Source organism: Hypanus sabinus, chromosome 13 (assembly GCF_030144855.1).
Source record: "Hypanus sabinus isolate sHypSab1 chromosome 13, sHypSab1.hap1, whole genome shotgun sequence".
NCBI classification, from domain to species: Eukaryota; Metazoa; Chordata; class Chondrichthyes; order Myliobatiformes; family Dasyatidae; genus Hypanus; species Hypanus sabinus.
Genome location: NC_082718.1, coordinates 11304993 through 11332780, shown reverse-complemented (window position 1 = coordinate 11332780; position 27788 = coordinate 11304993). Strand labels below are relative to the sequence as shown.

Sequence of the window (27788 nt, the reverse complement as noted above, 5' to 3'; positions counted from 1 at the left end):
TGAACTTGTACCTGGATTCAGCAACTGTGATGGTCAGAATGCAACTTATTTAAACAGTTTCCACAGTGTGAACTCGGTAGTGTGTCAAAAGGTTGGACGACTGAGTGAATGCCTTCCCACATTCAGAGCAGGTGAACGGCTTCTCCCCAGTGTGAACTCGCTGATGTAGCTTCAATTGAGATGACTGAGTGAATGCCCTTCCACAGTCTGAGCAGATGAACGGTCTCTCCCCTGTGTGAACTGACCGGTGTGTCTGCAGGTTGGATGAGTGAGTGAATCCCTTCCCACAAACAGAACAGATGAATGGCCTCTCTCCCGTGTGAACGCGCTGGTGTGCCTGTAAGTGAGATGACTGGGTGAAACCCTTCCCACAGTCTGAGCAGGTGAACGGCTTCTCCCCAGTGTGAATTCGCTGGTGTATCTGTAGTTTGGATGAATGAGTGAATCCTTTCCCACACACAGAACAGGTAAATGGCCTCTCTCCAGTGTGAACTCGCTGATGTTCCTTCAATTGAGATGACCGAGTGAATCCCTTCCCACAATCTGAGCAGGTGAATGGTCTCTCCCCTGTATGTACTGACAGGTGTGCCAATAAGTGAGATGATCGAGTGAATCCCTTCCCACACTCTGAGCATGTGAACGGTCTCTCCCCTGTGTGAACTGAAAAATGTGTTTGTAGGTGAGATGAGTGAGTGTATCCCTTTCCACACACAGAACAGGTAAAAGGCCGCTCTCCCGTGTGAACGCGCTGGTGTGTCTGTAGGTGAGATGACTGAGTGAATCCCTTTCCACAATCTGAGCAGGTGAACGGCCTCTCCCCTGTGTGAACTGACTGGTGTGTCTGCAGGTTGGATGAGTAAGTGAATCCCTTCCCACAGTCTGAGCAGGTGAATGGCCTCTCTCCCGTGTGAACTCGCTGGTGTGTCTGTAAGTGAGATGACTGGGTGAAACCCTTCCCACAGTCTGAGCAGGTGAACGGCTTCTCCCCAGTGTGAATTCGCTGGTGTGTCTGTAGGTTGGATGAGTGAGTGAATCCTTTCCCACACACAGAACAGGTGAATGGTCTCTCCCCTGTATGTACTGACAGGTGTGCCAATAAGTGAGATGATCGAGTGAATCCCTTCCCACACTCTGAGCATGTGAACGGTCTCTCCCCTGTGTGAACTGAAAAATGTGTTTGTAGGTGGGATGAGTGAGTGTATCCCTTTCCACACACAGAACAGGTAAAAGGCCGCTCTCCCGTGTGAACTCGCTGGTGTGTCTGTAAGTGAGATGACTGGGTGAATCCCTTCCCACAGTCTGAGCAGGTGAATAGCCTCTCTCCCGTGTGAACTCGCTGCTGTGTCTGTAAGTGAGGTGACTGGGTGAAACCCTTCCCAAAGTCCAAGCAGGTGAACGGCTTTTCCCCACCAGGAACTCACTGATGTTCCTTCATTTGAGATGATTGAGTGAATCCCTTCACACACTGAGAGCAGATGAACAATATCTCTCTGCTATCAATTCGTCAAGTCAAATATCAGATGTAGTGAATTTCTTGCATAATCAATGCAGTGATCTCCAGTGAATAAATGCTGGCATGTTCTCAGCACCCACGCTCCAGTGGATTTCACTGAGTTACAACAGAAGTCTTCAATTCAGACACAAAGCACGTTTCCAGCTGGGATGAGATACTTCATCTCCAAGGATCATTAGTGTCACAAAGTAAATATCTGGTCACTCCTTAAATATCTGGACAGAGAGAGTAAAAGTGACATGTTATCACGTTTGAGATTTCCCATACTCAAATTCTTTGCTGTTTTTATCCTGTAAAAAGATTTACAAAAGACATCAGTGAGTGAAGGACATTTCACATGAGATCATTTTGACCTCGATGGTGAGCTCTGACATTACTGCACACAGTTATAGCGAGAATCAAGCCAAGTTGGACTTCTAACTGGGCACAGAACAGGCATCTGGACTGACCATAAGATATAGGAGCAGAAGTAGGCCATTCGGCCCATCAAGACTGCCCACTATTCAATCATGGGCTGATCCAATTCTCCCAGTCATCCCCACTCCCCTGCTGTCACCCCATACCCTTTGATGCCCTGATTGATCAAGAATCTATCTATCGCTGCCTTAAATACACCCAATAACTTGACCACGAAATGCTGACGGTTGTTCTGTTTGTATCAGAATGGGCCATTCGGCCCAGCTTCTCTCTCTCTATTATGTCAAGTTCTGGTCATGTCCCACAGCACTATAAAGAGCTCATGGCATTACATAGCAGCTCCTGGAGACTTCTCATTACGCTGCCCACCCCCTCTCCCCAGGTGATTCACCGTGCTGGTCTCAACAATGGCAATTCATATAAAGGGAAGGGCAGTCATCTTTCTCATTTCAGTGTGGCACTTTGTGATGTGAAAGCTGCTGGTCACTTGTTACCCAGGACTAAGGTGGCTGGCACCATTGAGTACCCAGACAGAATGGAATAAAATATGTTCTCACGAGTAGAAGGTTCAGAACAAGAGGAGATAGAACAAAGATTATTTTCTCAAGAACTAAAGCTAATGTAAAGATTTTGTTCATCTTCATGTAGCACTAATTTACACTTCCATCAACTGCAATGTAGACTCTTCATCAAAGATTAACTCAAAACTATATCTTAGTTCCTTGGATTTAGATAGTGTCGGGATTTTACCTTTGGATTTAGGCAATATCTGTTTTCATTTCCTTCGCCCGCGCTTCCAAACACACCCTACGGACTGGCGGGGAAAGCGCTAAAGTGCCACCCATGACTCCCCCAATAAACTGAAGATCTCACGAATCCGTCTGTCTGAAACGTTCCGCGCGACACCCATACGGCTCTGAGTGAGGCCAACACCTTCGATCATCAGCACAGAACTCCCCGCGGCCCGGGTACGGATAATGGGACTGAGAGGAAGGGAAAGGACCAGGACCTGGTCCGTTCTGGGATGCGGGCCGCAGTGTGTCCGAAACTAAGAGCAATGACGCCGGTGCAGATGAACCCCCTCCTAAAACCCTACTCGTACCTGCTGCACACCCTCCGGGGCCTTTTGTTCACTGGGCGCATGCGTTCTTTCGGGAACTGCCTGCATCCCCGACGTCTGCGCATTTGGTGCTAGGCCACATATAGCTAATTCCGATCCGCTGAGGTTTCTGGGTATTTAAAGTGCCATTAAGAATGTTTGCATGACCAGGCTCCACGCCACGTGCCTCAAAAGCATTTAATTTTTTTTAAGAAATCTCAGAAGCTACTTTAACGTAGCAAGCTCCCACAAACAATATACTCAGTATCAACAGTATGTCAAGTGTCAAAGTACAATTGTCTTACAAAGTGTTTCTGCAGATGCTAGAAAAATAGAGCAACACACACACACACACACACACACACACACACACTATGCTGTGTGAACTCAGTAGGTCTTGCAGCATATAAGCAGAGGAATAAACACTCTAGGCATGGTGAAGGGTCTTGTCCGAAACATCAACTGCTTTGGAATATTAACACACTCAACTGTTCATGAAATACTATTACATCAGTATGAATCACTGTTGTAGGAAAGCAGCATTCATCATCAAGGATCCCCACCAGCCAGGCCATACTCTCTTCTCACTCCTGCCATCAGGTAGAAGATAAAAGAGCCTCAGGACTCGCACCATCATGTTACTACCCCTCAACCATAAGTCTTTTGAACAATGGGGTAAAAGTACACTGAACTTCACTTGCCCCATCATTGAAATGTTCCCACAACCAATGGATTCACTTTCAAGGACTCTCTATCTCATATTTTTGTTATTTATTGATATTTATTTATATTTTATTTGCACAGTTTGTTGCCTTCTGCACTCTGGTTGATCTTCCATTGACCCTGTGATAGTTACTATTCTATAGATTTTTTTTTATGCCCACAAGAAAATGAATCTCAGGGCTGTACATGGTGACATACATGTACCTTGATAATAAAATTTCTTTGAAATAGGAACAGTTTCTTCCTCTCTGCCATCAGATTTTTGAATGGACAACAAACCCATGAACATGACCTCACTACTTATTTAATTCATATACTTTCTTACTGTAATTCAATTTTAATAATTATGTATTGCAATGTACTGCTGCTGCCTATCAAAAATTCATGACATATGCTGGTGGTCTTAAACCTGATTCTGATTCTATTCCTGATCCGCAGAAGGTGCCTGATCCACTGAGTTCCTCCAGCATTTTGCAGAAATTAACAACATTTTTCAGTTAACCAGTTTCCAAATGGTGCTGATCTTTCACTTGTTACCACATCTTTCTGGTCTGATTCCTTCCTCCTTGTAAACTCGAGCCCCCATCACTTTCTAGAGCACTAAAACATTGACTTGTTCTGGCCCCTCTTTTGTTTCTGACCCTGCTCCATTGAAGATTTACCCATCATTCTGCTGTCATGCTTTCAAGGAGAACTGTGTATTGCAACAATCCAACCGTGTGTGGCACAGCCCTTCAAAATCAGTGAAAATGACCCAAAATATTGAAAGGAGCAGGGAAGAAGGAGTTTAGCCATTCATGGCATTCTTCCTTGGGCCAGAGGCTGAGGAATGATGAATATTTGGGACAAAACCTCCATGGCTGATCTCAGAACCCACTCAACCCCATATACCTGCCTTTTCATCATAACCTTTGATGCTCTAACCAATCAGGAAGCTATCAGTTTTCATTTTAAAAATTGGCCTCCACAGCTGTACATGGCAGAACATTCCTCAGATTCACTATTCTGGCTAAAAAAAATCCTCCTTACCTCTGTTCTAAAGTTCTGGTAAACTGACTGACACAGCAGAACTGATGTGATGTTGTGTTTGAGATTCCCACACACAAATCCTTTCCCTTTTCTACCCTGTAAAAAGTTTACAAAGGATGCCAATGGGGGAAGGACAACATTTCAGCAGATATAATTAGAGTCGGCACAATTTGATTGTGGGACCATCGCAGCAAAAGCAGAAGTGAGGGGCTTGGGAGAGCAGTGAGGAGCTGAGGTGAGCATGCTTTAAAAGGAGCATGGAGGGCAAATGAAGGGTTAAACAGAGTGTTGATTAGTTGATTAGAGGGAGTGAGTACTTGAGATAATTGGCAGGGATAAATAAAAGGAGAAGTAACTGAAGAGGAGTGGCCAGTGTGTGAGTGGGTCAGGGTAGGAGTGGAGCTTTGAGGATTTGGCTGGAGAGGCTTTGGCGAGCAGAGGCTGAGGACGAGCTTGCTCCTAGTGAAGTAAAGCCAGGTAAGTTCCTTTAGTTAATTTAATTAACTTAGGAGTAGGTAAATGGAGGCAGCAGTTAGGGCAGTCAAGTGCTCCATATGCAGTATGTGGGAAGTCAGGGACAGCACAATTGTCCCTGATGATTACACCTGTAAAAGGTGCATCCAGCTACAGCTCCTGACAAACCGAGTTAGGGAACTGGAGCTGGAGCTGGATGAACTTCGGATCATTCGTGAGGCAGAGATAGAAATAGACAGGAGTTTCAGGGAGATAGTTACTCCTAAGAGTCAGGAGGCAGGTAGCTGGGTGACTGTCAGGAGAGGGAAGGGGAATAGACAGAAAGAGCAGAGCACTCCTGTGGCTGTTCCCATCACCAATAAGTATACTGTTTTGGATACTGTTGGTGGGGATGACATACCAGGGGCAAGTTGCAGTGGTCACATCTCTGTCACCGAAACTGGACCCTCGGCTCAGAAAGGAAGGAGGGAAAAGAGGAGAGCCGTAGTGATAGGGGATTCGATAGTTAGAGGGACAGATAAGAGGTTCTATGGGAGAGATCAAGAATCCCAGATGGTCTGTTGCCTCCCTGGTGCCAGAGTCCACAATACCTCAGATCGAGTTCTCAGTATTCTCAAGAGGGAGGGTGAGCAGACAGATGTCGTGGTCCATGTAGGGACCAATGTCGTGGACAGGAAGGAGGTGGAGGACCTGCAAATAGAGTTTAGGGAGTTGGGTGCAAAGTTGAAGGACAGGACCTCCAGGTTTGCAATCTCAGGATTGCTCCCCGTGCCACGTGCTAGTGAGGCCTGAAATACGAAGATAATGCTGCTAAATATGTGGTGCAGGAGGGAGGGCTTCATGTTTCTGTACAATTGGGCTTTGATCCAGGGAAGTTGGGACCTGTTCCACCAGTACGGTTTGCACCTGAACTGGAGGGGGACTAACATTCTTGCTGGTAGATTTGCTGCCGGGGGGTTCAAACTAGATTTGCAGGGGGAGGGGAACTAGAGTTTTAAAGCTCTAGTGAAGTGGAGGAGGATGAAGGCCATGTGAGGACTGCATATATAGACAGAAATCAAAGGTTTGTACATGATAGAAATGTTCTCAGGTGCATCTATTTCAATGCAAGGAGTATTGTAGGTAAGGCAGGTGAGTTTAGGGCGTGGATTGGCACGTGGGATTACAACATTATTGCTATTAGTGAGACTTGGTTGCAGGAGGGGCAGGACGGGCAGCTTAATGTTCCAGGGTTTCGTTGTTTCAGACATGATAGGGGGGAGGAGTGGCATTACTAGCCTGGGAAAATATCACAGCTGTGCGAGGGCAGGACAGCCCGGAGGGCTTGTCTACAGAGGCCATATGGGTGGAGCTGGAGAACATGAAAGGAGTGACCACACTAATAGGGTTGTATTATAGACCGCCCAATAGTCAGAGAGAATTGGAGGAGCGAATCTGCAGAGAGATAGCAGACCGATGTAAGAAACAGTAAGTTGTAATAGTGGGAGATTTTGACTTTCCACATATTGACTGGGACTCCCACACTATGAAAGGGCTAGATGGCTTGGAGTTTGTCAAATGTGTTCAGGAAAGTTTTCTAAATCAATATGTAGAGGTACCTACAAGAGAGGATGCAATACTTGATCTCCTATTAGGAAACCAGACAGGTCAAGTGACAGAAGTATGTGTAGACAAATATTTTGGGTCCAGTGACCATAATGTCATTAGTTTCAAGTTAATTATGGATAAGGGTAGGTCTGGTCCTCGAGCTGAGGTTCTAAATTGGAGAAGGGCCAATTTTGTGGAAGTGAGAAAGGATCTAGGAAGAGTGGATTGGGATAAGTTGTTTTCTGGCAAGGATGTGTACAGTAAGTGGAAGGCTTTCAAAGGTGAAATTTTGAGAGTTCAGAGTTTGCATGTTCCTGCCAGGATTAAAGGCAAAGTTAACAGGCATAGGGAACCTGGCAATCTGGTTAAGGAAAAGAAAGAGGTGTATTGCAGGTATAGGAAACAAGAAACAAATGAAGTACTTGAAGAGTATAGAAAATGTAAGAAAATACTAAAGAAGGAAATCAGGAAGGCAAAAAGAAGATATGAGGTTGCTTTGGCAGATAATGTGAAGGTAAACCTGAAGGGTTTCTACGAGCGTATTAAGAGTAAAAGGATAGTAAGGGACAAAATTGGTCCCCGAGAAGATCAGAGTGGTTGTCTATGTGTGGAGCTTCATGAGACGGGGGAGAACTTAAGCAGTTTTTTTGCATCAGTATTTACTCAGGAAACTGGCATAGCATATATCAAAGGCCTGGAAACAAGCAGTAGTGTCATGGAACATGTATAGATTAAAGAGGAGGAGGTGCTTGCTGCCTTACAGCGAATAAAGGTAGATAAATCCCCCAGGCCTGACACGATATTTCCTCAGACCTTGAGAGATTAGTGTAGAAATTGCAGGGGCCCTGGCAGAAATATTTAAATTGTCCTTAGCCACAGGTGCGGTGCCAGAGGATTGGAGGGTAGCTCATGTTGTTCCATTGTTTAAAAAGTAAACCAGGCAATTACAGGCCAGTGAGCCTGACATCAGTAGTAGGTGAATTATTGGAAGGTGTTCTGAGAGATCAAATATACGAGTATTTGGACAGTCAAGGGCTGATTAAGGATAGTCAGCATGGCTTTGTGAGTGGCAGATCGTGTTTAACCAATCTTGTAGAGTTTTTTGAGGAGGGTACCAAGAAAGTAGATGAAGGAAAGGCTGTGGATGTTGTCTACTTGGACTTTGGTAAGGCCTTGGTCCCACATGGGAGATTAGTTCAGAAGGTTCAGACTCTAGGTATCCATGGAGGGGTTGTAAACTGGATTTGAAATTGTCTGTGTGGGAGAAGACAGAGTGGTAGTGCATGATTGCTTCTCAAACTGGAGGCATGTGGCTAGTGATGTGCCTCAGGGATCAGTGCTGGTACCATTGTTGCTTCTTGTCTATATCGATTATATAGATGATAATTTGGTAAATTAGATCAGCAAGTTTGCTGATGACACTAAGATTGGAGGCATTGTGGACAGTGACGAAGGCTTTCAAAGCTTGCAGAGGGGTCTGGACCAGCTGGAAAAATGGGCCAGAAATTGGCAGATGGAATTTAATGCAGACAATTGTGAAGTGTTTCATTTTGGAAGGACATACACATAAATGGTAGGGCACTGAGGAGTGCAGAGTAACAAAGGGATCCAGGAGTTCAGATACATAATTCACTGAAAGTGACATCACAGGTAGACAGGGTTGTAAAGAAGGCTTTTGGCATCCTGGCATTCAGAAATCAAAATATTGATTATAGGAGTTCAGGTGTTATGTGAGATTGTATAAGACATTGGTGAGGCCAAATTTGGAATATTGTGTAGTACAGTTCTGGTCACCTAACTATAGGAAGGATATCAGTAAAATTGAAAGAGTGCAGAGAAGATTTACTAGGATGTTGCTGGGTCTTCAGGAGCTGAGTTACAGGGAAAGATTGAACAGGTTAGGACTTTATTCCTCCGAGGAATAAATTGTACGGGATCTTCTTGTAGTCGAATTCTTTACTGTTTTAACCCATAAAAGGAGTTACAAAAGACATCACTGAGTGAAGGACGTTTGAGATGAGATCATTTTGGCCTCGATGGTGAGCTCTGACATTACACTGTTACAGCCAGATTCAAACCAAGTTGGAGAACAACTCCTCATCTTCTAACTGGGCACAAATCAGGCATCCAAACTGATTACCAAATTCTTTGATGGACTTCCTGTCTGTATAAGAATGAGCCATTCTGCCCATCTTTAATCTGTGATTTGACCCAGTCTGTCTCCCTCTATTAGTATCATTTCAAGCTCTAGCCAGGTCTCAGAACGCTGCAGAGAGCATGTGATATTACATGGCTGCCCCTGGAGAGTTACTCTGACACCATCTTCTCCAGCTGATTCACGATAGTGAAGTCATCAGTGGCAATGCCAATAAAAATGAAGGGAAGGGCTTAAGTCTTTCTCACCGGAGTGCGGCACTTTTGTGATGTGAAAGCTACAGTTCACTTCATACCCGGGATAACAGTGTTTGATATCATATACCCAGAGTGGATTGTGCAAAATCTGTTCTCATGGGTAGAAAGATCCAGAACAAGAAAAGGTAGAACAGAGGATATTTTCTGAAGAACTAAAGCTGCAGGAAGGATTTTGTTCTTTTTTTCCTGTGCAGCACTAATTGAAGATAGACTCTTCATCCGAGATTAACTGGGATCTGCATTTTTGTTTTGAGCTCCTAATCCTGGTATTTAAGATAACTGGAGATTGGCAGTGTTTGTGAGATCCACCTGTTCCCATTCCCTCTGCCTGCGCTTCCAAACACATCCTAAAGACTGGTGGGGAAAGTGCTGAGGCATCCCCCATGGTTTCCTGTCTACCCAGAAAACCAAACAAACGAGAGACCCCTCAATCAGTTAAGGCTGATTTATACTTCTGCGTATGGGCTATGCCGTAGGCCTGATTTATACTTCTGCGTCGCTCTACGCCGAAGCGAGCACGCGCTGGTGTGCACCTAAACGCCAGTTGGCGGTGGGGTTTCTATGCCACTGTGATGAGTTTCTTCGTGAGAGACATGGACGAGCAAATGCATTTCAAACATTTTCACATGTCGGCAGGTAGATTTGACAACTTGTTTCATCTATTTCGCATCATATGGCGGAGAAGAGGCAACTGGAAACACATAGGAGGAAAATGCGATGCTCCCAAGCCGACCAATCGCAGTTGCTGCAGTCTGCGTCGCCGCGACGCATGAGTTACTTTTTTGGGGAGGTGCCTGTCACCCTACAGTGTAGGGTAAGGCGTTGGTATGGCACAGGGTACACGGTACCTACGGCATAGATGCGACGCAGAAGTATAAATCAGCCTTACGGTCCCAGCGATGTGGATGCACCGGGAAAATGGCATCAACACCTTCGCTGATCTGCAGAATCCCCAAGCCCCGGTTATGGATCGTGGGGCTGAGAGAGAGGGAGAAGACGGGAGCTCACAGCAATTGTCTCTCAGATGGGATGCGGATGCCAGTGTTGATGAAGAACCTTCCTGGAGCCCTGCTCCTACCTGCCTAAGTCTCTGCTCCATTGTGCGCACACCCGATTTCTGACTACCATCGCTAAGTCACCTATGGCGAATTCTGAAGCGCGCGGTGTTTTCTGGGCAATCAATCTGCCATTGTGTAAACGCCACTTCCACGCCACAGGCGTCAGAAACAGCTACTGTTTTTATGTGGAAAATTCAGCAGCAAGCTCCCACAACAAAATACTCAATATCAAAAGGCATTCTGAGTGTCAAATGTCAAAGTGCAACCACTTACAAAAGCAGATATAAAACACGAGAGATTCTGCAGATATTGGAAATATAGAGCAACACACACAAAGTGCAGGAAAAATCAGGCAGCATTTAAGCAGAGAAGTCTTGGTTTGGTGAAGAGTCTCAGATCAAAATGTCAACAGGCATCCCCTACCCTGGGGAAAGGACTGTGACCATCCACATGATTTATACACCTACTGATTTTATATACCCTCTCCTCTCAGCCTCCTGTGCTTCAGGGAAAACAGTTACAGTCCATCCAGCCTTCCTTTATAACTCAATCTGCACCCCCCCCCAACGCCCCATAACATTATTGAGAATCTTTTCTGCCCCTTTTCAGCATAATGGCGTCCTTCCTCTGGTGTGAGCTCACCTCTGACTTGTACAGTTGCATAGTTCCATCCCAACTCTAGCATTCAATGCCCTGACTGATGAAACCAAGTGTTGCATTTGCCTCCTTCACCATCCTGTCTACTTTGTCACTGCTTTCAGTGTCCCTAAGTCTCTCTGTTCTGGAACACATCTGAGGATCCTATCACTTACAGTGTAAGTCCTGCATTTCTTCATCATGTTCATCCCCCCCTCCAAACCCTTCTATCAATATCTGGCTGCAGGCTGCACCTTCCTTCCTCAGGGACGGATACAGAGAATCTTCACTTTGTGCCTCCCATGGGTTCACTGTGTGAAGTAGGAACTGTGGACCGGCTCTCTCACAGGGCCAGAAGCCAGGCAATGGGCCGCATGGCCTTCTCCTGTCAATGAGCTCACCTGCTGACAGTAGCTCTGAGGCTGGAAGTGTTGAGCACACGGGGAGGAGGGAACTGGAGGAACCTTGGGGTGGTGTAAACTAAAGGAGTGGAAGGGAGTTGTGTGAATGGGCCGAATGGTCTGTAATTGCAGGTCACAGTTAAACAGATCCCACTGTATCCCATGGTTTGTCATCTTTGCAGATACCAGTTGATCTATCTGTTTTCCTGAGTACTGATCTGTTACAAGGGGGCATTGGGAGCGGACCCAAGTGCAGAACACAGACACAAGGGTAGAATAAACAGAACAGTGTTTATTGATAGTTACTATGAAGGCCAGGGAGCAAGGAAAAATATGTCAACACAAACGTAAACAGTGGATAACAAACCGGTAAAACCTGGACTAGGAATTGTAGCCAGACTTGGAACTGGGACCTTGACTCAGACTTGGAACTTGGCTTGGACTCAGCCTGGAACTGGAACACATCTTGAAGTCTGGACTTGGACACAAACCACAAGCCTGGACTTGAGGGACAGACTGCCCAACTCAGAGTAATGGCAAACGGCCGGACGTACTCAGCTAGAAGGACTAGGAAAGCAGGCTCTCGACTTGACCCAGGAACAGCGGACGACAGACTCTCCACTCGACCCAGGTACAGCGGACATCAGGCTCTCCACTCAATCCAGGAACTGTGGGCATCAGGCTCTCCACTCGGTCCAGGAACTGCGGACATCAGGCTCTCCACTCGATCCAGGAACTGCGGACATCAGGCTCTCCACTCGACCCAGGAACAGCGGACATCAGGCTCTCCACTCGATCCAGGAACAGTGGACATCAGGCTCTCCACTCGACCCAGGAACTGTGGACATCAGTCTCTCCACTCGACCCAGGAACAGCGGATATCAGGCTCTCCACTCGACCCAGGAACAGCGGACATCAGGCTCTCCACTCGACCCAGGAACAGCAGACGACAGGCTCTCCACTCGACCCAGGAACAGCGGACATCAGGCTCTCCACTCGACCCAGGAACAGAGGACATCAGGCTCTCCACTCGACCCAGGAACAGCGGACATCAGGCTCTCCACTCGACCCAGGAACAGAGGACATCAGGCTCTCCACTCGACCCAGGAACTGCGGACATCAGGCTCTCCACTCGACCCAGGAACAGCGGACATCAGGCTCTCCACTCGACCCAGGAACTGTGGATATCAGGCTCTCCATTCGACCCAGGTACAGCGGACATCAGGCTCTCCACTCGACCCAGGAACAGCGGACATCAGGCTCTCCACTCGACCCAGGAACTGTGGACATCAGGCTCTCCACTCGACCCAGGAACAGCGGACATCAGGCTCTCCACTCGACCCAGGAACTGTGGACATCAGGCTCTCCACTCGACCCAGGAACTGTGGACATCAGGCTCTCCACTCGACCCAGGAACAGCGGACATCAGGCTCTCCACTCGACCCAGGAACTGTGGACATCAGGCTCTCCACTCGACCCAGGAACTGTGGACATCAGGCTCTCCACTCGACCCAGGAACAGCAGACGACAGGCTCTCCACTCGACCCAGGAACTGTGGACATCAGGCTCTCCACTCGACCCAGGAACAGCAGACGACAGTCTCTCCACTCGACCCAGGAACAGCGGACATCAGGCTCTCCACTCGACCCAGGAACAGCGGACATCAGGCTCTCCACTCGACCCAGGAACTGTGGACATCAGGCTCTCCACTCGACCCAGGAACTGTGGACATCAGGCTCTCCACTCGACCCAGGAACAGCAGACATCAGGCTCTCCACTCGACCCAGGAACAGCAGACGACAGGCTCTCCACTCGACCCAGGAACTGTGGACATCAGGCTCTCCACTCGGCCCAGGAACAGAGGACATCAGGCTCTCCACTCGACCCAGGAACAGCGGACATCAGGCTCTCCACTCGGCCCAGGAACAGAGGACATCAGGCTCTCCACTCGATCCAGGAACTGCGGACATCAGGCTCTCCACTCGATCCAGGAACAGCGGACATCAGGCTCTCCACTCGACCCAGGAACTGTGGACATCAGGCTCTCCACTCAACCCAGGAACTGTGGACATCAGGCTCTCCACTCGAGCCAGGAACAGCGGACATCAGGCTCTCCACTCGATCCAGGAACAGCGGACATCAGGCTCTCCACTCGACCCAGGAACAGCAGACGACAGGCTCTCCACTCGATCCAGGAACTGTGGACATCAGGCTCTCCACTCGACCCAGGAACTGTGGACATCAGGCTCTCCACTCGACCCAGGAACTGTGGACATCAGGCTCCACTCGACCCAGGAACAGAGGACATCAGGCTCTACACTCGACCCAGGAACAGAGGACATCAGGCTCTCCACTCGACCCAGGTACAGCGGACATCAGGCTCTCCACTCGACCCAGGAACTGTGGACATCAGGCTCTACACTCGACCCAGGAACAGAGGACATCAGGCTCTCCACTCGAGCCAGGAACAGCGGACATCAGGCTCTACACTCGACCCAGGAACAGCGGACATCAGGCTCTCCACTCGACCCAAGAACAGCAGACATCAGGCTCTCCACTCGAGCCAGGAACAGCGGACATCAGGCTCTCCACTCGACCCAGGAACAGCGGACATCAGGCTCTCCACTCGACCCAGGAACAGCGGACATCAGGCTCTCCACTCGACCCAGGAACTGTGGACATCAGGCTCTCCACTCGACCCAGGAACAGCGGACATCAGGCTCTCCACTCGGCCCAGGAACAGCAGACGACAGTCTCTCCACTCGAGCCAGGAACAGCGGACATCAGGCTCTCCACTCGACCCAGGAACAGCGGACGACAGGCTCTCCACTCGACCCAGGAACAGCAGACGACAGTCTCTCCACTCGGCCCAGGAACAGCGGACATCAGGCTCTCCACTCGACCCAGGAACAGCGGACATCAGGCTCTCCACTCGACCCAGGAACACCGGACATCAGGCTCTCCACTCGGCCCAGGAACAGCAGACGACAGTCTCTCCACTCGAGCCAGGAACAGCGGACATCAGGCTCTCCACTCGGCCCAGGAACAGCAGACGACAGGCTCTCGACTTGACTCAGTCTCAACCGGCCATGAAAACGACAGAATTTGTTTTCCTGCTACTCGGATTCGCATCAAAACGGCCGGCAACTCAGCTGGACTCGAAAACGACTGAATTCACTAAGTGGCTACAACACGGAAACAACTCGTGCCCATGAATCCTGCTTGCTGAGATGACCGGCTTCCAGTGACTGGATACCACTGACCAACTTCTGATGATGGCCCAACATTCAGTAGCTGTATCCCGAAGCCTTTTATGTTGCCAGTTCGAAATGAAGATCAGGTGCCTTATTGATCTTCAGAAATAATTTTAGGTAATATACTTTCTAATCTAGTGGCCAAGATTTTGGTGAAAATCTTAGAATCCGATTTCAGCAAGGATATGGGCCGATAGCATGCACATTCAGGGGGGTCTTTATCTTTAAGAATTTGGGAAATGGAGGCATCATGAAAAGATTGTTATAATTTACCTACAGTTAAGGCATCTTTAAAAATGTTGTGTCAGACTAGCTACTAATGGCATCTAATTATGATCATTCTCTCTGACTGCTGATGGTCCATATGCCTTCATTCTCTGCATACTCATGTACGTATCTAGCAGCCTCTTAAAATTGCTCTTGTTTCTGCCTCTACCACCAATCCCAGTGTGAAAAGAAACTTGCCCTTCACATCTCCTTTGAACTTACCCCCGTTACTTTAAATTAATGTTTTCTGTCATTGGACAGCTTGACCCTGGCTGTTTATTTAATCTGTGTCCTTAAAATTTTATAAACTTGTATCAGATCTACTCTCAACCTCTGAGACTCAGAGGAATCAAGGCAAATTTGTTCAACGTTTCCTTCTAATTAGAGAGGGACATGCCTCTAATCCAAGCAGAATCATGCTAAACACCTGCTGTACCTGTCATCATTGTTAATAAAATAAAATAACTATAATAATAACTGGGCCCAAAAACACACACACGCACCTACGACTCAGACATATTGTACTTACTTGTGCACAAGGGGAAAAGCATGACCCGGAACCAAGCTCTTTCGAAGACAGGACGGAAATCTTCAATTTCTTTACTGAATTGAATTATTAGTTACGGATATTGACCATTTGTTAAGTTTTATATGTTTGAATGGTGGTGGGCAAGTTGATGGAGAAGATCCTGAGAGGGAGGATTTATGAGCATTTGGAGAGACATAATCTGATTAGAAATAGTCAGCATGGCTTTGTCAAGAGCAGGTAATGCCTTACAAACCTGTTTGAATTCTTTGAGGATGTACGAAAACACATTGATGAAAGTAGAGCAGTGGATGTAGTGTATATGGATTTCAGTAAAGCATTTGATAAGGTTCCCCACACAAGCTTCCTTCAGAAAATAATGACGCATGAGATCCCAGGAGAACTAGCTTTGTGGATCCAGAATTGACTTGCCCACAGAAGGGTAAGTGTGATTGTAGATGGGTCATATTCTGCATGGAGGTCAGTAACCAGTGGAGTGCCTCAGGGGTCTGATCTGGGACTCCTATTTTTTGTGATTTTTATAAATGACCTAGATGAGGAAGTGCAGGAATGGGTTAGTAAATTTGCTACTGGCACAAAGGTTGGAGGTGTTGTGGATAGTGTAGAGGGCTGTCAGAGGTTACAGTGGGACATTGATAGGATGCAAAACTGGGCTGAGGAGTGGCAAATGGAGTTCAACCCAGATAAGTGTGAAGTGGTTCATTTCAGTAGGTCAAATTTGAAGACAGAATATAATACTAATAGAAAGAGTTCTGGCAGTGGGGAGGTTCTTGGGGGCCAAGTCCCTATGACACTCGAAGTTGCTGCACAGATTGACAGTGTTGTTAAGAAGGCATATGGTGTGTTAACCTTCATCAGCTGTGGGATTGAGTTCAAGAGCAGTGAGGTAATGTTACAGCTTTGTAAGACCTTGGTCAGACCCCACTTGGAGTACTGTGTTCAGTTCTGGTCACCTCACTACAGGAAGGATGTGGATACTATAGAGAGAGTGCAGAAGAGATTTATAAGGATGTTGCCTGGATTGGGGAGCATGCTTTATGAGAATAGGGTGAGTGAACTTGGCCTTTTCTCCTTGGAGAGACGGAGGATGAGAGGTGACCTGATGGAGGTGTATAAGATGATGAAAGGCATTGATTGTGTGAACAGGCTTTTTCCTAGGGCTGAAATGGCTAACTCAAGGGGGCATAGTTTTAAAGTAATTGGAAGTAGGTACAGAGGGGATATCAGGGGCAAGTTTTTCACTCAGAGATTGGTGGGTGCATGGAATGCCCTGCCAATGATGGTGATAGAGGCAGTTACAATAGGGTCTTAGCTAGGTACATGGAAAATAGAGGGCTATGCGGTAGGGAAATTCTAGGCAGTTTCTGAAGTAGGGTACACGGTCGGCACAACATTGTGGGCCGAAGGGCCTGTAATGTGCTGTAGAATTTCTATGTTCTATGAATTTCTTACTTGTAAGATAAATCACCATTCACAACAGAGGTGCTAAAAGTCAACCAATGATACTTTGAAGTTAGTGAAGCAATTGTCCCTTAGTTGTTGAGTGCATATCATATCCTGGTAACAGTGAACAAAAGGCATGCCCTGGATGCTGGAGGTTTTTAATAATGGACACTGCCTTTCTGAGACATTGCTCCTTGAAAATGTCCTGCGCACTTTGTAGGCTAGTATCCAAGATGGAGCTGACTAGATTTACAACCTTCTGCAGCTTCTTTCGGTCCTGTGCAGTAGCCCCTCCATACCAGACAGTGATGCAGCCTGTCAGAATGCCTTCCACAGTTCAACAATAGAAGTTTTTGAGTGTACTTGTTGACATGCCAAATTTCTTCAAACTCCTAATAAAGTATAGCCGCCTTCTTTATAAACTGTATTGATATGTTGGGGCCAGGTTAGATACTCAGAGAGCCAAAACATTGGCTTTGTGGGAGAAGCCAGGGAGTGATGGTAGATGGTTGCCTCGCTAACTGGTGCCTGTGACCAGTGGTGTGGCACAGGGATCAGTGCTAGATTCTTTGTTGTTTTTCTTCTATATAAATGAACTGGATGATAAAATGGTTAAGTGGATCAGCAAACTTGCAGATGACACTAAGATTGGGGGTGTAGTGGACAGCGAGGAAAACTGTCAGAGCTTTCAGCGGGATCTGGATCAGCTGGAAAAATGGGCTGAAAAATATCAGAAGGAATTTAATGCAGACAAGCGTCAGGTTTTGCACTTACGCAGGTCAACCAAGATAGATCTTATACAGTGAACCGTAGGGCACTGTGGTAGATCAAAGGCATCTGGGAATACAGGTCCATAATTCATTGAAAGTGGTGTCACAGGTAGGTAGGGTCATAAATAAAGCTTTTTGGCACATTGGCCTTCATGAATCAATGTACTGAGTACAAAAGATGGCATATTGTGTTAAAGTTGTATTAAACATTGGTAAGGTCTAATTTGGAGTATTGTATGCAATTTTGGTCTCCTACCTGGAGGAAAGATGTAAACAAGGTTGAAAGAGTGCAGAGAAAGTTTCACAGTATGTTGCTGGATATAAAGGACCTGAGTTTTAAGGAAAGGTTAGGACTGTATTCTTTAGAGTGTAGAAGACCGAGAGGAGATTTGATAGAGATGTACACAATTAAGAGGGTTATAGATAGAGTAAATGTAAGCAGGCTTTTTCCGTTGAAATTGAGTGGGACTACATCCAATGGTCATTGGTTAAGTGTAAAAGTTGTGAAGTTTAAGGGGAACATGAGGGGAAACTGCTTCACTCAGAGGGTGATGTGAGTGTGAAATGAATTGCCAGCACAAGTGGTGCATGCAAAGTCAATTTCAACATTTAGGTAAAGTTTAGATAGGTACATTGATAGTAGGGATATGGAGGGTTCTGGTCCCAGTGCCGATTGTTGGGAGTAGGATGTTTAAGTGTGTTCAGCATGTACTAGATGGGCCAAAGGGCCAGTTTCTGTGCTGTACTTTTCTATGACACTGTGATTCTGACAGCACTCCCATCTCCTAAACATGAGCGAGTCTGCAGATGCTGGAAATCCAGAGCAACACACACAAAATGCTGGAGGAACTCAGCAGGCCGGGCAGCATCCATGGAAATGAATAAACAGTCAACATTTTGGGTTGAGGCCCTTCTTCAGCACTGAGAAGGAAGGGGGAAGGGGCCAGAATAAAAAGGTGAGTTCGGTGGGGAAGGAGGCTAGATTGAATGTGTTAAGCGAAGCGACTGTCTGGGTGAGTACACGGTTGAGGAGTCAGGGAGCTGCAGAGATCACAGAGGGGGAGCACCGAGACAGGATTTCACTGGACTTCTGCTGAAAAGAAGATTTAAACTTCTTCAGGGTAGGCATTCCTCAAAGAGACTTCACAGTGGAGTTTCATAAACATGAGAAAGTCTGCAAGTGCTGGAAATCCAAAGTAACACATACAAAATGCTGCAGGAATTCATAAGGTCAGGCAGGTCCCACCTCATGGAGACCTGCAAAAGGACAGGTCCCCATGGACAATACTCCCACCTGGTGGCGTCATGCGGCAATGACAGATTGAACGTGGACAACACTCCCACCTGGTGGTGGCTTGTTGCAATGACAGGTCCCCTGTGGACAACTCTTCCACCTGGTGGCGACATGCGGCAATGACAGATTGAATGTGGACAACACTCCCACCTGGTGGCTTCATGCGGCAATGACAGATTGAATGTGGACAACACTCCCACCTGGTGGCTTCATGCGGCAATGACAGATTGACTGTGGACAACACTCCCACCTGGTGGTGGCTTGTTGCAATGACAGGTCCACTGTGGACAACACTCCCACTTGGTGGCTTCATGCGGCAATGACAGATTGAATGTGGACAACACTCCCACCTGGTGGCTTCATGCGGTAATGACAGATTGACTGTGGACAACACTCCCACCTGGTGGTGGCTTGTTGCAATGACAGCTCCACTGTGGACAACACTCCCACCTGGTGGCTTCATGCGGCAATGACAGATTGAATGTGGACAACACTCCCACCTGGTGGTGGCTTGTTGCAATGACAGGTCCACTGTGGACAACACTCCCACCTGGTGGCTTCATGCGGCAATGACAGATTGAATGTGGACAACACTCCCGCCTGGTGGTGGCTTGTTGCAGTGACAGGTCCCCTGTGGACAACACTCCCACCTGGTGGCTTCATGCGGTAATGACAGATTGAATGTGGACAATACTTCCACCTGGTGGCGACATGCGGCAATGACAGATTGAATGTGGACAACACTCCCACCTGGTGGCTTCATGCGGCAATGACAGATTGACTGTGGACAACACTCCCATCTGGTGGTGGCTTGTTGCAATGACAGGTCCCCTGTGGACAACTCTTCCACCTGGTGGCGACATGCGGCAATGACAGATTGAATGTGGACAACACTCCCACCTGGTGGCTTCATGCGGCAATGACAGATTGAATGTGGACAACACTCCCACCTGGTGGCTTCATGCGGCAATGACAGATTGACTGTGGACAACACTCCCATCTGGTGGTGGCTTGTTGCAATGACAGGTCCACTGTGGACAATACTTCCACCTGGTGGCGACATGCGGCAATGACAGATTGAATGTGGACAACACTCCCACCTGGTGGCTTCATGCGGCAATGACAGATTGACTGTGGACAACACTCCCATCTGGTGGTGGCTTGTTGCAATGACAGGTCCCCTGTGGACAACTCTTCCACCTGGTGGCGACATGCGGCAATGACAGATTGAATGCGGACAACACTCCCACCTGGTGGTGGCCTGTTGCAATGACAGGTCCCCTGTGGACAACTCTTCCACCTGGTGGCGACATGCGGCAATGACAGATTGAATGTGGACAACACTCCCACCTGGTGGCTTCATGCGGCAATGACAGATTGAATGTGGACAACACTCCCACCTGGTGGCTTCATGCGGCAATGACAGATTGACTGTGGACAACACTCCCATCTGGTGGTGGCTTGTTGCAATGACAGGTCCACTGTGGACAATACTCCCACCTGGTGGCTTCATGCGGCAATGACAGATTGAATGTGGACAACACTCCCGCCTGGTGGTGGCTTGTTGCAGTGACAGGTCCCCTGTGGACAACACTCCCACCTGGTGGCTTCATGCGGTAATGACAGATTGAATGTGGACAATACTTCCACCTGGTGGCGACATGCGGCAATGACAGATTGAATGTGGACAACACTCCCACCTGGTGGCTTCATGCGGCAATGACAGGTCCCGTTGGACATCAGTTGGGCAATGGACACAATTTGTAGGAGTTGAGCAAAACAGCAGTGAGACTACAGAGTACATAGACTACAGAGGAGGAGATGTATGATGTCTTGAGACACAAATTAGGGTGAATAAATCCCCAAGATATTCCTTTAGACTTAGTGGGAAGATAGTGCCAAAATTGCAAGAGCCCTAGCAGAGATTTAACACGTCCTGAGCAATGCATGAGGTGCTAGAGGTTTGACAGAGAACTAATGTTGTTCCATTCTTTAAGAAAGGCTCTCAGAATAACCTGGGAAATTAGAGCAACACACATAAACTGGTCAGCCAGCGTATATAGAAAACGTATAGTTGACGTTTCAGGCCAACACCCTTCAGCAGGACTGGAGAAAAAAAAATGAGGGGTAGATGTAAAAGGTCAGAGGAGAAGACAGAGAAATATTAGGTGATAGGTGAAACCTGGAGGGGGAGGGCTGAAATAAAGAGCTGGGAAGTTGATTGGTAAAAGAGATAGAAGGCCATGGAAGAAAGAAAATGGGGGAGGAGCACCAGAGGCAGTCAGTGGGTGGACAAGGAGATAAGATGAGAGAGGGACAAAGGGATGGGAAATGGTGAGGGGTGGGGGGGTGAAGCATTACTGGAAGTTTGAGACATTGATGCTCGTGCCATCAGGTTGGAGGCTACCCAAATGGAATATAAGGTGTTGTTCCTCCATCCTAAGTGTGGCCTCATCACAACAGTGAAAGCGGCCATGGATTGACATAACAGAATGGGAATGAGAGTGGAATTACAATAGGTGGCCACCGGGAGATCCCACTTTTCTGGTGGTAGGTGCTCGGCAAGGTTGTCTCCCAATCTAGGTGGGATCTCAGCGATATACAGGAGCCCACACCAGGAGCACCAGACACAGTATATGACCCCAACAGACTCACAGGTGAAGTGTCACCTCACCTGGAAGGACTGTTTAGAGTCCTGAATGGTAGAGAAAGAGGAGGTGCAGGGGCATGTGTAGCAGTTGTTCTTCTTGCAAGGATAAGTGCCAGAAGGGAGATCAGTGAGGACGGATGAATGGATAAGTCGGTTGCGTAGGGAGCAACCCTGGTGGAAAGCAGAAAGTGGGAGGGGAAGGAAAGATGTGTTTGGTTCAAATAGACAAAAAGTCCTTCCAGGTGAGTCAACACTTAAGAGTCATTTAGATAGTTACATGGATGGGAGGGGTATGGATGCTATGCTTTGGATGCTAGTCGACGGGACTAGGCAGATTAATAATTCGGCACAGAGTAGTTGGGCCAAAGGGCTTGTTTCTGTGTTGCAGTTTTCTATGACTCTATGACACTCCCACTTTGTGGTGTTTGGTCAGAATGACAGATCCTCCCTATTACTTGATGGTGTTTGGCTGTAATAACAGGTCACCTGTGAACAACACTCCCCCTGGTGGTATACTGCTGCAATCACATCTCTCCTGTGTGGAAGGGAAGCAAGAAAACTGCGCAAGATGGGGACAACTCCAGCAAGTGAGACAATGTATCCTCCAGGAAACGGAGGTCATGTCTACACCTGATTACACACCCTGGGTAAGAAACGCTACAGGAATTAGCACAGTACATTGTCAATATGACAAACATAAATTAACAAGTTAATATAGCTTAGGCATTAATTTATACAATAATCAAAATCAGGTTTATTATCACTGGCATATGTCATGAAATTTGTTGTTTTGTGGCAACGGTACAGTGCAATACATAAAATATACTATAAATTACAAGAAATATATACAAAAATAAATAAATAGTGAAGGAAGAAAGCAGAACTAGTGAGATAGTGTTCATGGATTCATGGACCGTTGAGAAACCTGATGGCAGAGGGGAAGGAGTTGCTGAATTTACATCCTCAGGTTCCTTTCTTTTCTTTTTCAATCTTTTTATTGAGTTTCATATATATAAAAAAAACATAACATAATAACGAACAGGTTGTGAATATAATAGACTTGAAATTGCGTTAATAATAGGATAATAATATCCTATTAAACATCAACAAAAAAGTACATTAATCAATCAAGTCTATATAATTATATATGAAAAAAAACAAAAATAATCGTCAAAAGAAAAAAAAATGTGAAAATATGTAAAAAATATATATATTGAGAAAAAAAAACGCTAAACTAAACTAACATGGGCAATAATAACAGTTTATAAGTATATGATAGTGTCAAAAACTCCGGAACTCCATACCTGAACAAGAATAAGCAGAAAGAAGGTCTGAAAAAGGCCAAATTAATTCATATGAAAATGTCGAATGAACAGTCCCCAAGTTTCTTCAAATTTAATTGATGAGTCAAAAATAGTGCTTCTAATTTTTTTCCAAGCTCAGATAAGAAATAGTTTGAGAAAACCACTGAAACGTGGTAGGAGGATTTACTTCTTTCCAGTTTTGTAATATAGACCTTCTGGCCATTAATGTTACAAAAGCAATCATTCGTCTGATTGAAGGGGAAAATTGATTACCATCCTCATTTGGTATACCAAAAATTGCAGTAATAAAATGAGGTTGTAAATCGATATTCCAAATTGAGGAAATGGTAGCAAATATGTCCTTCCAATAGTTATATAAAGTGGGACATGACCAAAACATGTGGGTCAATGAAGCCACTTCTGAATGACATCTGTCACATTGAGGGTTAATATGAGAATAGAATCGAGCAAGCTTATCTTTAGACATATAAGCTCTATGTACAATTTTAAATTGTATTGAAGCATGTTTAGCACATATAGAAGAAGAATTAACCATTTGTAAATTTTTTTCCCATTTATCTGTTGATATATTATATCGAAGTTCTTTTTCCCATTCTTGTTTAATTCTATCTGATATTTCTGGTTGTATCTTCATAATCATATTATAAATAAAAGCTACTAATCCCTTCTGACAAGGATTTAAGGTCAAAATCAAATCTGAGAAATCCATTGAAGTTGAATTGGGAAAGGATGGTAGAACTTTATGTAAAAAATTTCTGATTTGTAGATATCTGAAAAAATTAGATTTAGGTAATTTAAATTTGTTGGAAAGTTGGTCGAAAGACATCAAAGTACCTTCAGAAAAAAGATCACGAAAACATTTTATACCTTTCCTTTTCCATATGCTAAAAGCTTGATCTGTCAAGGAAGGTTTGAAAAAAAAATTAAGTAAAATAGGGCTATCAAGAACAAAGTTTTTCAGAGTAAAAAACTTACGAAATTGAAACCAAATTCGTAATGTATGTTTGATAACAGGATTAGATATCTGTTTATTGAATTTAACTAAATCAGCAGGAAGAAAAGAACCAAGAACAGAGAATAGAGAATATCCTTTTACCTCATTACTTTCCAAATTTACCCACTGTGGGCACAATGGTGAATCCAAATCTAATTTCCAATACATTAGGTTACGAATATTATTCGCCCAATAGTAAAATCTAAAGTTAGGTAAAGCTAAACCACCATCTTTTTTAGATTTTTGTAATTGCCTTTTACTTAACCTGGGGTTTTTATTTTGCCACACAAATGAGGAAATTCTTGAATCAATGTTGTCAAAAAAAGATTTAGGAATAAAAATTGGTAAGGCTTGAAATAAATATAAAAATTTCGGTAAAATCATCATTTTAATAGCATTAATCCGACCAACTAATGATAAGGATAAGGGAGACCAACTTTCAAAGATTCATGCTCTTAAAACACATAGAATATTTTGGAATGGAACTAATGTTATGATGAAAATCTTGGTCACTAGCAAACTCCCAAAAACAGTGAGAAAATACATATTTTTGTTTCTTTTCAGGGTGTGTGGGCATTGGTATTTATTGTCTCCATACTGAGGTGGCAGATGAGATTCAACCACATTGGGCATATAGGCCAATTAAAAATGGCAGATTTTTTTCTTTTAGTTGAAGGATTTTCAATTACAACAACGCGGTTCTTTCATATTAATCATTAAATGACTATTTATTTCAGTAAAATTAACATTCCCTGCTCCTGGAGATTCAACAGGCCCGATCTCTGGCTGCTTATCCAGTATGTTACTACATCAACTGAGAGTAAATACTGACTGGGTCACCAGGAAGAGTTCCCAGCTGTTCTTTCAGCATGGATTGTTTTACGTGCAACAAGAGATGTAGACATGAGGATGTTACACCCGCCTTATGAAGCAAGACAGCTAATGATACGGAAAAACAAGAGGCAGAGCAAATGAGGCTTAGATAAGGCACAAGAAAATAGGAGGAGATGGCCATTTGGCCCTTCAAATCTGTCTCACTTTTCAATATAATCACGACTGATTTGCTCCAGGTCACATCTTCTCTCCCTTGCCACCTCACCAAATCCCTCAACTCCCTGATCTTTCAAATATTTATCTAGCTCCATTTTAGGTATATTGAATGATCCAGCTGCACCTCTCTCTCGAGCAGAGACTCTCAAAGATTCACTGCCCTCCGAGAGAAAAAATTGCTATGTACTTGAGCTCTCAATGACCAACCCTTCATCCTGTAGCTACGGCTGGTTGCTCAAGACTCTCCTGTAGTGATGCATCTCAGATACAGGTTCGCATCCTGAAACACTGTCTCCCCATTTCCCTGCACAGATGCTCCCTGATCTGCAGATTCCCTCAGTTATTTGGTCTGTTGCTCCAGCTTCCAGCATCTGCAATCTCGTGTCTCAGCATCTACTCTGTTCCGTTAGGATCGAATGTTTGATTAAGGTTGTCCCCCATTCTCCTCAGCTCCAAGCAATATTGACCCAAATCACCTACCCTTTCTTAAAAGACCAGGAAGTACGCATATATGCCTTCATTAGTTGGGGATTGAGTTCAAGAGCCATGAGGTAATGTTGCAGCTCCATAAAACTCTGGTTGGACCTCACTCAGAGTATTGTATTCAGTTCGGGTCCTCTCATTATAGGAAGGCTGTGGGAACTTCAGAGAGGGTGCAAAGGTGATTTACCCTGATGCTGCCTGGATTAGAGGGCATGTCTTATGAAGATAGGTTGAGTGAGATAGGGCTTTTCTCTTTGGAGTGAAGGATGAGAGGTGACTTGATAGAGGTGTACAAGTTAAGAAGCATAGATCAAGTGGATAGCCAGAGACTTTTTCTTGGGGCAGAAATAGTTAATGTGAGGGGGCATAATTTTAAGGTGATTTCAGTAAAGGAGGATGACAAAGCTAAGTGTTTTACATAGAGAGTGACAAGTGTGTAGAAATCCCTGTCGGGGTGGTGGTAGAGGCAGATGAATTAGGGGCATTTAGGAAATTCTGAGGTAGGCACATGGATGACCAAAAATGGAGGGTTATATGGGAGGGAAGGTTTAGATAGGTTAAAAGGTGGGCTGAAGAGCCTGTGCTGTGCTGTAAAGTTCTGTGTTCTATAGGGCCCCTATAGCAAAGTGAGGATTATTAATTACCAAAGTTCAAAGTAAATTTATTATCAATGTACATATATGTCCAGAGATTCACTTTCTTGCGGGTGTTCACAGTAAATACATGAAGCAACGTAAGAAACACAATAGAAGCAATGAAAGACCACACCCAATGGGAAGGACACACAAACTGTGCAAATACAAATAGAAAAAAATGGTAAAGAATTAATATCAAGAACGTGAGATGAAGAGTCCTTCAGAGTGACATTGCAGCCCTGACACTCTCATACCAGATAACCTCCTCTTCCTGGCCAGTCTGAGGTCCAAGTAGGCCATCCCACTGAATGGTTTTAATAAACGTGTAGGCCTCTGTTAGTCTTGATAGACCATGGATTTGCACCTTGGAAAGTTTCCAGGGCGCAAGCCTGGGCAAGGTTTTTTTTTACGGAAGACTGTCTCTTGCCCAAGCTGCAAGTCTCCCCTCTCCACGCCACCGATGTTGTCCAAGGGAAGGGCATTAGGACCCATACAGCTTGGCACTGGTGTTGTCGCAGAGCAATGTGTGGTTAAGTGCCTCGCTCAAGGACACACATGCAGCCTCAGCCAAGGCTCGAACTAGCGACCTTCAGATCACTAGACGAACGCCTTAGCCACTTGGCCATGCGCCCACACACTTAATAAATAACTGGCTGTTAAAAACAGTAATTAATGTAAGACACACAAAATGCTGGAGGAACTCAGCAAGCCAGGCAGCAATGATGAAAATGAATAAACAGTTGTGAGAAGTGAACAAGCTGATGACGGTAATGAAGGAGTTCATTTAGAATGTGCTGACACAGAGTGAGCTTGCAACACAAGGGTGAGGACTGATTAAGCAAACTTGCGAAGACGAGATATTGCAACATGGGGGTAGAGGCTGTCTGGGGCAAAGATAATCGAAACCTGCTGAGAAGCGCGGAGTGGGGGTGGGAGTCTATGAGATTGTGAAACTTAACTATAGTATAAAAAGGCTTTAACAGTGTTAAACGGGACTCAACCTGGCGTGAGCTGGTTGGGTCCGACTCTGCAGACTCGTGAATAAAGGTTTACCACTCTGCAACTTTGGCTGAGACCTGAAGTCATTTCTGACAACAGGCAACGTTTCAGGCCAGATAAAGAGTTAATGGCTGCAAGGATTCCCTCGGACTGTACGCCGATGTTGCTGGGGCGGGTCATTGGGAGTGTATCAATGTTTCAGAGGGATCCTGGTCAGTCCCCGCAAAGGGCAATACTTTTTGGAAGGGACTCCCTGGAGGTGCGTCATTGATTGGCGAATACCTTGAAATGTATCTGTTCCCTGCAGACAGACGCTAGAAATTTACAGTTCAATGTGGTTAAAGAAATCCGCGAAGTTGTCCCAGACTCAATTACGGAGCAAGATCCCGCCTCTTTCCTCCGCCTGATTGGTAAAGCACAGCCAATGGGCCTTCTGATTGGCGATCTGGTGCCGTCAATCAGAGGTTTGCGCCCGTCACTCAGCGCAGGAAGATGGCAGCTGGAAGTTGCGAGCGCTGGAACTGAGAAAGTGACAATGCAGCAGCTGAAGGATTGGGGTGCAGTTTAGCCCTGTGTGTTGTAAGTACAGAACGCTTTTACAGTCGGCTGATTCGCCAGTAGCAGATTGCCTTGCCTTCGTGTCCGACTGTATTGATTTGAACAAACCCCGGACAATGATATGGCCCTGTCGAGTCGGAACAATGAAGCAGAAAGTTCCAATTCTAACC

General features: G+C 45.7%; 2 protein-coding genes across 12 annotated transcripts in view; one reads left to right on the top strand and one right to left on the bottom strand.

Annotated features, from left to right (window-relative positions):
- LOC132404301 (zinc finger protein 850-like) overlaps window positions 1-27788 on the bottom strand; it is a 50430-nt gene that overhangs the window by 14970 nt on the left and 7672 nt on the right. Inside the window, exon 2 of the mRNA XM_059988474.1 lies at window positions 56-1416. Coding sequence (XP_059844457.1) covers window positions 56-1416 — 1361 coding nt within the window. The remainder of the gene's footprint in view (window positions 1-55; window positions 1417-27788) is intronic.
- fbxo18 (F-box DNA helicase 1) overlaps window positions 27504-27788 on the top strand; it is a 98823-nt gene continuing 98538 nt past the window's right edge. For 4 of the 11 annotated variants that reach the window (XM_059987097.1, XM_059987098.1, XM_059987105.1 and 1 more), the window contains exon 1: window positions 27508-27639. The gene's annotated coding sequence lies outside the window, so the exon portion shown is untranslated. Of the gene's footprint in view, window positions 27640-27788 lie in introns of all 11 variants that reach the window. The other 7 variants (XM_059987102.1, XM_059987103.1, XM_059987101.1 and 4 more) reach the window with 5 other exon arrangements.